The sequence below is a fragment of the Coregonus clupeaformis genome, chromosome 20 (assembly GCF_020615455.1).
Source record: "Coregonus clupeaformis isolate EN_2021a chromosome 20, ASM2061545v1, whole genome shotgun sequence".
In the NCBI taxonomy this organism is placed as follows: Eukaryota; Metazoa; Chordata; class Actinopteri; order Salmoniformes; family Salmonidae; genus Coregonus; species Coregonus clupeaformis.
Genome location: NC_059211.1, coordinates 17327023 through 17339254, shown reverse-complemented (window position 1 = coordinate 17339254; position 12232 = coordinate 17327023). Strand labels below are relative to the sequence as shown.

At 42.9% G+C, this 12232-nt stretch overlaps 1 protein-coding gene across 1 annotated transcript in view; it reads right to left on the bottom strand.

The window, feature by feature from the left end:
* The window catches only part of LOC121533682 (microtubule-associated protein 1S-like), a 45795-nt gene that overhangs the window by 20888 nt on the left and 12675 nt on the right, over nucleotides 1–12232 (bottom strand). Inside the window, exon 2 of the mRNA XM_041839826.2 lies at nucleotides 5583–5684. Coding sequence (XP_041695760.1) covers nucleotides 5583–5684 — 102 coding nt within the window. The remainder of the gene's footprint in view (nucleotides 1–5582; nucleotides 5685–12232) is intronic.

The following is a 12232-nucleotide window of genomic DNA, read 5'->3' as shown; positions in this document are numbered from 1 at the left end:
ATCAGATGACCTGGCCTCCACAATCCCCCGACCTCAACCCAATTGAGATGGTTTGGGATGAGTCGGACCGCAGAGTGAAGGAAAAGCAGCCAATAAGTGCTCAGCATATGTGGGAACTCCTTCAAGACTGTTGTAAAAGCATTCCAGGTGAAGCTGGTTGAGAGAATACCAATAGTGTGCAAAGCTGTCATCAAGGCAAAGGGTGGCTATTTGAAGAATCTCAAATATAAAATATATTTAGATTTTTTTTAACACTGTTTTGGTTACTACATGATTCCATATGTGTTATTTCATCGTTTTGATGTCTTCACTATTATTCTACAATGTAGAAAATAGTAAAATAAGGTGTTCTAAAACGTTTGACCGGTAGTGTAGGTTTTCCAGTAGTATATTATTATTTTTCTCATTACTGTGTCCTCTCTAGCCACTTTGAACAACATATTGCCACAGAGAAAGACCGCAGCAGCATTGGTGACGTTATGTGAATTGTTTGGAAAAGTGGAGAGAAAAAACGCATTTCTTTTTTTTGGGGGGGGTGCAGAAAACACATTTATTTATAAACATCATATAAACATTCTGCATATGACAAGAGTGCATGATATCAAACTATTTGATATAGTGCACTCTGATTTTAAGATCCAACAAATAAATTGCACATTTTATAAGGTCTCATTCTTTCAAGGGATTTCTGAAAATAAAGCAAATCAGTGTTGATTTCCATGACACCTATTAGGCACAAACACAAACAAACAGAACAAGTGTCTAATTCATGACTAGCATTGCAATTTGATCATACAAAGCTATTATTCAAAGCCAATTTAAACAAGTTGAATTGTCTGCTTTCACCAAAGCAATCACATTTAAAGGTGCACTATTTTCAGCTGTTTGAAGCTGGTGTACAAAACCGAAAGTAAAAGACGCAAAAACAAAACATAAGAACAGGAAGCATAGAAATAGTGCACATATAACAGCTCTACTACCGCTTCTTAGACTTGCTTTCAATGAGAATGACAGATCTATAACTCACATTTGTATGTGCATTTGGTCAGGTGGCCCAGAAAGTTACATATTGCAGCTTTAAAGCCAGTGACATACATTACCCTGTTTTCATCACAAACAATAATTTAACAGGGAGATGTAATAACATACTGTAAGTAAGGCGTGATAAGAAAAAGGCAAGCTTGAACTCAAGGCAAATGTTTCAGGATCAGGAAGGAGATGATAGTGGTTGGTGAAAGCTGAGGGCCTTGAACCACAAATATATTTTGAGCAGCAAAGACGTCGTAATGGTAAAGATATCTCACCCACACAACTGGGCTTCAGAGTGAAGAGCTAGAAACCCACCCAACTGGGTTTCAGACTGGATTATCCACCCAGAGAACTGACTCAAATAAGGAAATTCATGGCACTATCCTCGGAGTTCATATGAAGGGAATTGGATATGTGTACTACCAAAGAACAGTTGCATTCACAGTATGTAAATTATATGCAATATGGCAGTAGTACATGACAATACATCCCCAGTCATGAAGAGATTAACAGTAATAACCACTGTTAATAGTTTAGGCTTCAATATATGGACATCATTTCAACATGACACATTCAATAATGATAAAAGAAAGCAGCTCTGATAAAAAACAAAATCCCCTTGAAAACATACAGGTAACTGCCCAAAATAAAGGAAACAACAACATAGTGTCTTAATGGGGTGTTGGGCCACCACGAGCCACCAGAATAGCTTCAATGCACCTTGGCATAAATTCGACAAGTGTCTGGAACTCATTCTTCCACGATAAATTCCATCATTTGGTGTTTTGTTGATGGTAGTGGAAAAAGCTGCAAATCATGGGCTGGTGCCACCAACTGAAAACGTTAGTGGCACCAGTGCCACCAGGGGAAAGTCTGGAGCCATGCCCACTGTAACAGGAGACAGTCAGCCTCACAGGGGTAAAAGACACCTTATCCAAAACAGAAATCTATCAGTATCATAATCATTGCTACAGAGTAGCCTAATTTCTAAAACTGTGTCATCACTGTTTGGTAACTTTCCTCCAGTATGAAAAAAATAAAAATGTATGCACTCACTAACTGTAAGTCGCTCTGGATAAGAGCGTCTGCTAAATGACTAAAAATGTAAATATACTGTATATTCTAACTTATTTGTATTAGGCATGTGTCATGAATTAGCCCATTCTGGATAAGGTTTTACTGTAGGCCTATGAAATTAGACAAAGCAAGGCACTGTGTGGCACACCATGTGCCCCCTGATGACTCTCATGCTCCCCCCATCCTGCACCACCCGCACAGGATCACTCCACTAGTGTAAACACACATACATACAGGCTCTGACGCCACACATTCCTCAACAGCTGGCCTGCCATTAGTCAGCCTGCTGCCCGGAAGAGGCTCTGCAGCACATATTCGATAGTGGAGCACTGCAGTAATATAGTAGTAGTACTTTTACAGAGTCGCAATAGCCTGAGCTAGCGAGCGAGCTAGCTAGCATGAGAGTGCAAGTGTGGTTGTATTGTGGGTGTTGGGGTGTGACACGGATTGTGAATGGGTGAGGCCTGAAGTTGGGGCAAGGTATTTCTTGAAACTTGAGGAGAAAGTTGTCCCGAGGAGAAATACATGTTCTGGTGACTGAGGGAAGATGGGCTTCAGGGCGAGGAAGGTGCAGCTGTGGCCAACTATTTTCAGCTGTGAGGTCACACACTCACTCTCTCCTCCTCCCACTCTCCCTGGCATTTCTCTCTCTGCTTTCCATCAACCACCTGTCTCATTCCTCTGTCCTCACCACTAACATCATCACTAACACTCCACACGAACTACACTGCAAATAAACAAATAACGGTCCGAAGGAGCTACTCTGCTGAAGTTGTTGTGGTGTAAAGGAAGAACACTTGAGGCTCAATAAGATTTTCTCCAGAGTACAGATTTAATTGCAATATTTCTACTGCTATAGTCTTGTGTGTGTGGCTTTTAAGTTATTCTACAACTAGACAAGAAGAGGTTGCTTGTTGGCCTCTGGATCTCACAGGAGTGTCATCTCACCCTGAGAAACCTGACATTTCCAGGCGTCAGCATACAGAGCGAACATGAGAATATGACATCTGGCTATGCAAGACAACTCCTGCTATAACTTAGGTGGGTCGCTATCTGGGCTTTGGAAAACATTCCTTTGCTCAAACCATCAACTGACCTGACATGCAGAAACAGACCGCTGGCCACTGGTAGTGGACAGCACCCAGTACCACCCATGGCATTGCATACACACTCCCAGGCAGTCAAATAAAACATTACATTTACGTCATTTAGCAGACGCTCTTATCCAGAGCGATTTACAGTTAGTGCATACATTATTCTTTTTTATTTTCATACTGGCCCCCCGTGGGAATCGAACCCACAACCCTGGCGTTGCAAACGCCATGCTCTACCAACTGAGCTACCTCCCTGCCAGCCATTCCCTCCCCTACCCTGGACGACGCTGGGCCAATTGTGCGCCGCCCCATTGGTCTCCCGGTTGAGGCCGGCTACAGCAGAGCCTGGATTCGAACCAGGATCTCTAGTTGCACAGCTAGCACTGCGATGCAGTGCCTTAGACCACTGCGCCACTCGGGAGGTTGACTCATTGACTCATGTCTATCATTAGCGGCAGACGGGCAGATAACCCAGAAGGGCACACGCTTTCTGCCTTGACATCCGACCAAGGCTGGCGATACTCTGCTAGATTTCTCAAGTAGATGTTTGACTGAGGAGAAGTAAAGACAAATCAAGTATTTTTCTCAACGTCAATTCTAGAATGTATTGTCAATTATCTGCATGATAGATAAATAAATAGCCCACTCATCTGAAAAGTTCATCAGTCTATCCGAATTAGGCTTTTCAGTGGGGCTGAATTGAAAGATGCTGGCAGAGCAACCAGATATAAAAGATGGAGTTATCACTGGAGATAAAATCTCTTGTGGGGAAGTGAGCTCCATCTCCACTCGAGTGTGAAGATGCTGGGCAAGTGTAAACTTGCTGGTGTTTGCCTGACTGAGTAGACCCTGACCAGCCAAGCACGTCAAACTTTCTAATCCGCGAGCAGTCTGCAGCCCCCAGCTAACTGCTGCCACGGCCTCTCTGCACGCAAACCCCAAGTCCCAGTGCACCGCCGTGTTGCTAACCACTGTGGCCCTGCATGCAAACAGCAGGGAGGGAGACCAGACACACACACACCTAACAGGGGTCAATAATAGGATGCGAATGGGACTGTAAGCTATTGAGTAATGTAAGGAGGTTCCAATGGCTCAGTTTGTTGGAGCATGGTAGAATGGATATTCTCATTCAAAAGGAACTCTTGTACCATTTAGAATGTTTGACTAATTTATGCTTATGACGTCTTCTCTGAGAATTGTGACCGTCATGAGATGTAACAAAGCTGTCGGGTTTGAAAAGTGGGTCATAAACAGCATTCACACAGATATTCAATGTAACTCATTGAATGAACTTTGATAAGGAGCCGGACAACATAATTCAAATAATAGCAGGCATACAAGTATGTGTCAATAGTTGGACAGGAAAATAATGGCATCTTTTAGATAGATCTTAAGGCATTTGGCAGCTCACGGATAGATCTGGCATTGAATGAACAATGGAGATTGAACATCAGTATGCACAATGCTAAGGTAAAAGAGGACTGTGAGATTTTTTTAAGACCTAGCTAATTAATGCTACATCATGCTACCTAGGTAAACAGGAGTTGGCAATTCATGGTAACGATGAGTGCCAGCTCATCAAACAGGCCCAGGGACAACTGTGGTGGAACTATTACATGCCTTTACTGAAAAAAAATGAACAGTTAGCAACCCATTTAGAGACCGCCACCGTGTTCGCTTTTTGCTCATGGCCTATGATGGTATTTTCCACCGCATCAGCGACATACTGAAAGCACTGGAACGGCAGCGACAAGACTGATAGTTTCTATGAGCGATTCGAGCAGAAATGCAATGAACTGGGCCTGGCAGAAAGCTAAACTTGTTGTAAACAGAGTATAGAGGAGGCAAATCTACTACAACATACAGGACAATATCAATGTTCGAAAGAGAGCCAGGTTTGACCACTATGGTGAACTTAATTGCCTTGGCTCAGTGGACTACAAAATATTTGAAACAATTTTACAAAAGTTTGACGCCGGCAAACGAGAGCCTGTCAAAATATGCCAAGTACTTTGATTTCGTTAGACTTGCTGGATTGTCCAGTTCACAAATGGTAAGACACAAATCACCTGGAGAGCTCCTCAGCTTTTTGTTCCAGCATGACCTGACACAGACTGTCACCGTGGCGACAAAGTTACTGCAGCTGGTCCTCACTATACCAGCCACAACAGCAACCATTGAGAGGTCATGTTCTATGTTGAAAGGGATAAAGACATACAGTCGAAACCGGGCCGATCAAGGACAATGACTGATCCCTTGTCATTAGCACCATCGCATCGAGACCGAGAGACTTTTAATCCTGAGGGCCAACAGGGAGGAGTTTTACAGTTCAGTCAATTATGTTTTACCCAGAAGGATAGACAGGTGGAAAAAGCAAATTACCTTTTATTTCTTCCGAGAAGAAGGCAGAGTGTCGAGACACAAAGAGCTTGAGCTGCTCGTCCAGGTTACAGAATGTCAGGTCCACATCCCATGAGCGGATGCCTGTGAAAACACATACCAGGGTGGTTAGGAGCACACTCAATACTCAACAGCATGCTCAATTATTCAAACCAAACATTCACTTCTTAACATGACAGGTACTTTTACTTATCAGAGACTACAACGTGAGATTCCAAAGTACTTATGAGGAAAGTCAAGTATCATTCATTTGACATAGAAATATAATATCCTATTCTCGTAACGAAAGGCAATACTATAACAAAGCAAAATTAAAACAATGTATGCAACAAGAGGAGCAAAGCGGAGCTTAGCTGCACCCTGACAGAAGCCATACAGACTTATATGTAATTAGCCAGAGCTGGAAGTAGAACGTGCCCAGGCTCAGAGTTGCTTCATAATAACATACACAGACAAACGATTATTGGACGACACAGCCTAGTTTAATTATATCGTTGAGGTTTGTGTTAATGTCGGTCAGTCTAAGGGATTGTTTTTAGAGGGGAAAGGGAAGGATTCAAACTGAAACTACATCTGGGGAAGCCAAGCCTAGACTTCAGGGATGGGCTGAGAAACTAACTCACTCACAAATAACATAGACAATTACAAATGTATTTTGAGTTAAAGCTGCAATATGTAACTTTTTAGGCTACACAAGCTTCAAAACTTAAGTGTTCCCTTAAAAATTAAGGGAACACTAAAATAACACATCCTAGATCTGAATGAATGAAATAATCTTATTAAAAAAAAAATTATTTACATAGTTGAATGTGCTGACAACAAAATCACACATAAATTATCAATGGAAATCAAATTTATCAACCCATGGAGGTCTGGATTTGGAGTCACACTCAAAATTAAAGTGGAAAACCACACTACAGGCTGATCCAACTTTGATGTAATGTCCTTAAAACAAGTCAAAATGAGGCTCAGTAGTGTGTGTGGCCTCCACGTGCCTGTATGACCTCCCTACAACACCTGGGCATGCTCCTGATGAGGTGGCGGATGGTCTCCTGAGGGATCTCCTCCCAGACCTGGACTAAAGCATCCGCCAACTCCTGGACAGTCTGTGGTGCAACGTGGCGTTGGTGGATGGAGCGAGACATGATGTCCCAGATGTGCTCAATTGGATTCAGGTCTGGGGAACGGGCGGGCCAGTCCATAGCATCAATGCCTTCCTCTTGCAGGAACTGCTGACACACTCCAGCCACATGAGGTCTAGCATTGTCTTGCATTAGGAGGAACCCAGGGCCAACCGCACCAGCATATGGTCTCACAAGGGGTCTGAGGATCTAATCTCGGTACCTAATGGCAGTCAGGCTACCTCTGGCGAGCACATGGTGGGCTGTGCGGCCCCACAAAGAAATGCCACCCCACACCATGACTGACCCACCGCCAAACCGGTCATGCTGGAGGAAGTTGCAGGCAGCAGAACGTTCTCCACGGCATCTCCAGACTCTGTCACGTCTGTCACATGTGCTCAGTGTGAACCTGCTTTCATCTGTGAAGAGCACAGGGCGCCAGTGGCGAATTTACCAATCTTGGTGTTCTCTGGCAAATGCCAAACGTCCTGCATGGTGTTGGGCTGTAAGCACAACCCCCACCTGTGGACGACGGGCCCTCATACCACCCTCATGGAGTCTGTTTCTGACCGTTTGAGCAGACACATGCACATTTGTGGCCTGCTGGAGGTCATTTTGCAGGGCTCTGGCAGTGCTCCTCCTGCTCCTCCTTGCACAAAGGCGGAGGTAGCAGTCCTGCTGCTGGGTTGTTGCCCTCCTATGGCCTCCTCCACGTCTCCTGATGTACTGGCCTGTCTCCTGGTAGCGCCTCCATGCTCTGGACACTACGCTGACAGACACAGCAAACCTTCTTGCCACAGCTTGCATTGATGTGCCATCCTGGATGAGCTGCACTACCTGAGCCACTTGTGTGGGTTGTAGACTCCGTCTCATGCTACCACTAGAGTGAAAGCACCGCCAGCATTCAAAAGTGACCAAAACATCAGCCAGGAAGCATAGGAACTGAGAAGTGGTCTGTGGTCACCACCTGCAAAACCAGTCCTTTATTGGGGGTGTCTTGCTAATTGCCTATAATTTCCACCTGTTGTCTATTCCATTTGCACAACAGCATGTGAAATGTATTGTCAATCAGTGTTGCTTCCTAAGTGGACAGTTTGATTTCACAGAAGTGTGATTGACTTGGAGTTACATTGTGTTGTTTAAGTGTTCCCTTTATTTTTTTGAGCAGTGTACAATATTTTTGGTTATGGAAAATATATTTCACAGCGGTTTAGATGGTACAATAATTATCTACACAATGACTGCTTGTTTAGTCACAAACTGAAATTAGGAGAACTATTAGAATTTTAGCAACCAGGAAATGGCAGAGTGATTTCTGCATACTGCACCTTTAATAACTAACTCACATACAGTAAATAATATAACAGGTTCCATTATGGCTCTGTCACTGTTGGAGGTACTTTTTGTAATGTCAACATGCTGTAAATACCATGCAGCTGATAAGTGAACGGAGGCCTCAAATTCCTAGCATCAATTAAATAGCAGAGGTACAATAACATTCTATGTAAAAATAGACAAAATACAGTCAAATGACCAAGACATGAACTAAGAGTATGACAAATAATAAGATAGAATCTAATGTATACATTTAATCTACAATTTTGCTGCAATTAAGCTATAGCATAGGTTAAAACGTGGACCTCCACTGCTTGACAAATGTATACAAAGGGTGTCTGTCATGTCCTCATATTGTCCATATGACGAGCCCTGCATGACAACATAGCTACACTGCTAAGAAAGATCACTGCAGTAAAGGGATTGGCCATTTGAGGGCTTATGCATTGCATGTGATAATGACATAATTAACTTTAACAGTGGGAGGGCGATACCAGATTAAACTCTACTAGAATAAACTCTACTAGAAAAAGTAATGAATGCTAAACAGCGAAGTAGGACCTGAAGAGCAAATCTATTGAGACTTATCATTTAATAATCTAAATATATCTATCTTAAATGAAGACATACTGTAGGCCTATCTGAACCCAAAATACAAAACACTCCTTCCCTGCCTATACTACTGTATGTATGATTAATTATGAATCTTCACTCAAATATGTTTGCAGAGAGATCTGTTTTTGAATTTGCTCCCCATAGTGAAGATCACGAGGGCCGATGACAAAGCAAGAGATATGCCTACTTCTCCAAAAACAGAGAAAAAAGGTTGAACTAGCAGTAGAAGATAAAGAACGCTTTGTGGAAGGCAGGCCACTCAATGGGTGACATGTCTGTTGTGTATGCAGGCCATGGATTAACTGGGACATTTTCAGCTTCCAGGAATTGTGTACAGATACTTGTGACATGGGGCTGAAACATGATGTGAAGGCGGCGGATGAATGGCACGACAATGGGCCTCAGGATCTCATCACAGTATCTCTATGCATTACATTTGCCATCAATAAAATGCAATTGTGTTTATTGTCTGTAGCTTATGACTGCTCATACCACAACCCCATCGCCACCATGAGGAATTCTGTTCACAATGTTGATGTCAGCAAACCGCTCGCCCACACGACGCCATACACGTGGTCTGCGGTTGTGAGGCCAGTTGGAGGTACTGCCAAAATCTCTAAAACAACGTTGAAGGTGGCTTATGATAGAGAAATTAACATTACATTCTCTGGCAACAGCTCTGGTGGACATTCCTGCAGTCAGCATGCCAATTGCACGCTCCCTCAAAACTTGAGACATCTGTGGCATGCTGTTGTGTAACAAAACTGCACATTTTAGAGTGGCCTTTTACTGTCCCCAGCACAAGGTGCACCTGTGTAATGATCATGCTGTTTAATCAGCTTCTTGATATGCCACACCTGTCAGGTGGATGGATCATCTTGGCATAGGATAAATGCTCACTAACAGGGATGTAAACAAATTTGTGCACAAAATTTGAGAGAAATAAGCATTTTGTGCATATGGAATTTTCCAGGGATCTTTTATTTCAGCTCATGAAACATGGAACATATTCTTTACATGTTGCGTTTATATTTTTGTTAAGTATATATATATGGCAATGTGTATGATGTAATTTTGACATACCTTTGGTTATAGTGCGTAACAGTATCCGGTTTTCTCTTTATGGAGTCCCCGTCGATGGCAACTGTCAGACGCATAGTGCTCATGACAGAAACATTCTTTCTTGCTTTGCATTGGTATAGTGTGAGTGTTGTCTTGTCATTCTTCAGCACCGTTATACAACGGCTGTTAAGGTGCCTTATTTTGGGAGGGAGCTCCCGTCTTGCTTTGTTCATGGTGCTGACTAAACATGTTTTATTTGCAAGCAACTTGTTCGCCAATGACAGTGACGTGAAGAAATTGTCCACGGTGACATTTCTCCCCTTGCCAACGTAAGGTTCCACAAGCCTCATCACCACATTCTCTGACACTTGCTCACCTGCTGCCCGATGTGGATCTTTTCCCAAACTTCCCTTCCTTTATCCTGTCTCACTGTTTCATTTGGTGCTGGCACGGGCACCTGCTCAGCACACACCGTTCTGGCTTTATTGCCCTTAGGCCTGGGAGGTGTAGGTTATTCAGGTTGAGGCTCAGAATCAGAAGAATAATCATCAGAGATGTCATGATTCATTTCTTCCCCGCCATCTGAGTCGTTTTCATTCAGATCTTGTAGCAGCGCTAATGCAGCATGTGCATCCATTAGTCTTGGTCTTCTTGCCATTGTAAATTACGCAAGTTCTCACTGTGTACTCCAAGTAGGCCAGAGTAGACTGATAAAACTGCTTGGATTTGGTGGACTGATATAGGGTATATACCATTTTGAGATTATAATTAGAATACACCAATACAATAGAATGGCCTGCCCTGTTCTTCAATCACAATTGGTGATACATAATTATGCATTATCCCCTCGCTCATCAACTCACCCATTCTCCCCCATCATACTTTACTTCATTTATTTCATCTGTTGTTATATGTGTGAAATTAGTTTTGGTATAGTTTAGGTTCAGTTGAGAGGCAATTATCAGGGTCATTATCAACTGGCCACTGCACCTTCCAATGTCGGGAGAATGAGCGGAGCAGGCCCTACTGTCGGGAGGAGGGGCAACAGGGGAAAACCATTCAAATAATGACATGCCCTCCTTAAACTGGTTATAGCTCTAGTTCCGTTTGTGATATAACAAATTCTAACAACGGCAGTGTGTTATATAGACTTATTTAGGAAAGGTCAAGGACTGAGGGGGGCATGACTTTAAAAATGGCAGAATAATAAAATATATTCATGAGCAGTCAAAATGACTGCTTTAGCGGGTCTAGTGTTAAACCAGTGGCACGTACAACACAGACACTCAAGAGGGAGCACACTGGACACTGGTGGTAGCAGATGGGAAATGGGGCTGAGGGGTTCTGAGAGGGTTCCAGAGTACACAGAGGCAGCTGCTAAGTGTCAGACCTACAGTAACAAGAGGAGACTTGATCTAAATGCCGTTGGCGCAAAGGAACCCCCAGCAGGTCAAAATGTCTGTTATCTTTTCCAGGCCGTCCATCAGCGCATTACAACAACACATAAGAACCAGTACAGCTGAACCAACTAACTGACAGACCATATGCACAGCGTTGTTCTCTCAATAGGTCCCCCCTCTTCTATTTTCCCTTTGCCAGCAATCACAAGCATGTTGACCATGTAGGTGGGATACAGTATTCAGGGACTGCATTCATTTCTAAAAACTCTGACATTGACAGTCATCACCCAAGACTTTTAATCATGTTACACTCAGAGAATATTCAACACAAGACAGTTTCTTCAAGCTTTTTTGTTCCCCAAACCAAATCATTAACAAAGCGCCTGCCTCCATCACTGACCAGGAAGGGAAGGAAATGGTGAGCAGTGTGACACACACAGAGGAAGTGTTTGTGACATCAGTCACATGGCCTCTCAATACAGACACAGATACTAATGGGCCCCGTGTAGCTCAGTTGGTAGAGCAAGGCGCTTGCAACGCCAGGGTTGTGGGTTCGTTTCCCACGGGGGGCCAGTATGAAAAAAAAATGTATGCACTCTAACTGTAAGTCGCTCTGGATAAGAGCGTCTGCTAAATGACTAAAATGTCAAATGTAATTCCACGGTAACAGAATTATGCTTTAATGCAGTTTTTTCATTTAAAAATGTAAGCCAAACAAAAAGCATTGATTTCAAAGTGTAACAAACCATACAACTCTATGCACTAGGACTACTTGTAACAATTTACATGAAAACATTTATAAAAACGAATTTAGTGGAAAAACTGTGCAGATGCAAACTTTGGTAATGGAATTATAGTAAAATCTGCCTCAGTTTTCTATGCAACCAGGTTTTCCAAAAACTTAAAATATCTGCTCCGAATTAAGATTCAAAGATGTCTGCAGAAAGAATGTTATGTCAGCTATGACATGGCACCTTGAGTTTGAAAAAAATCTATTTTGGTTATTGAACTACAGTAAGTGAAGTGGATTTACACCCGGTAACGGAATTATGGTAACGGAATGACATCATGGGTATGAGCTGGGAGAGGTGACATTAAC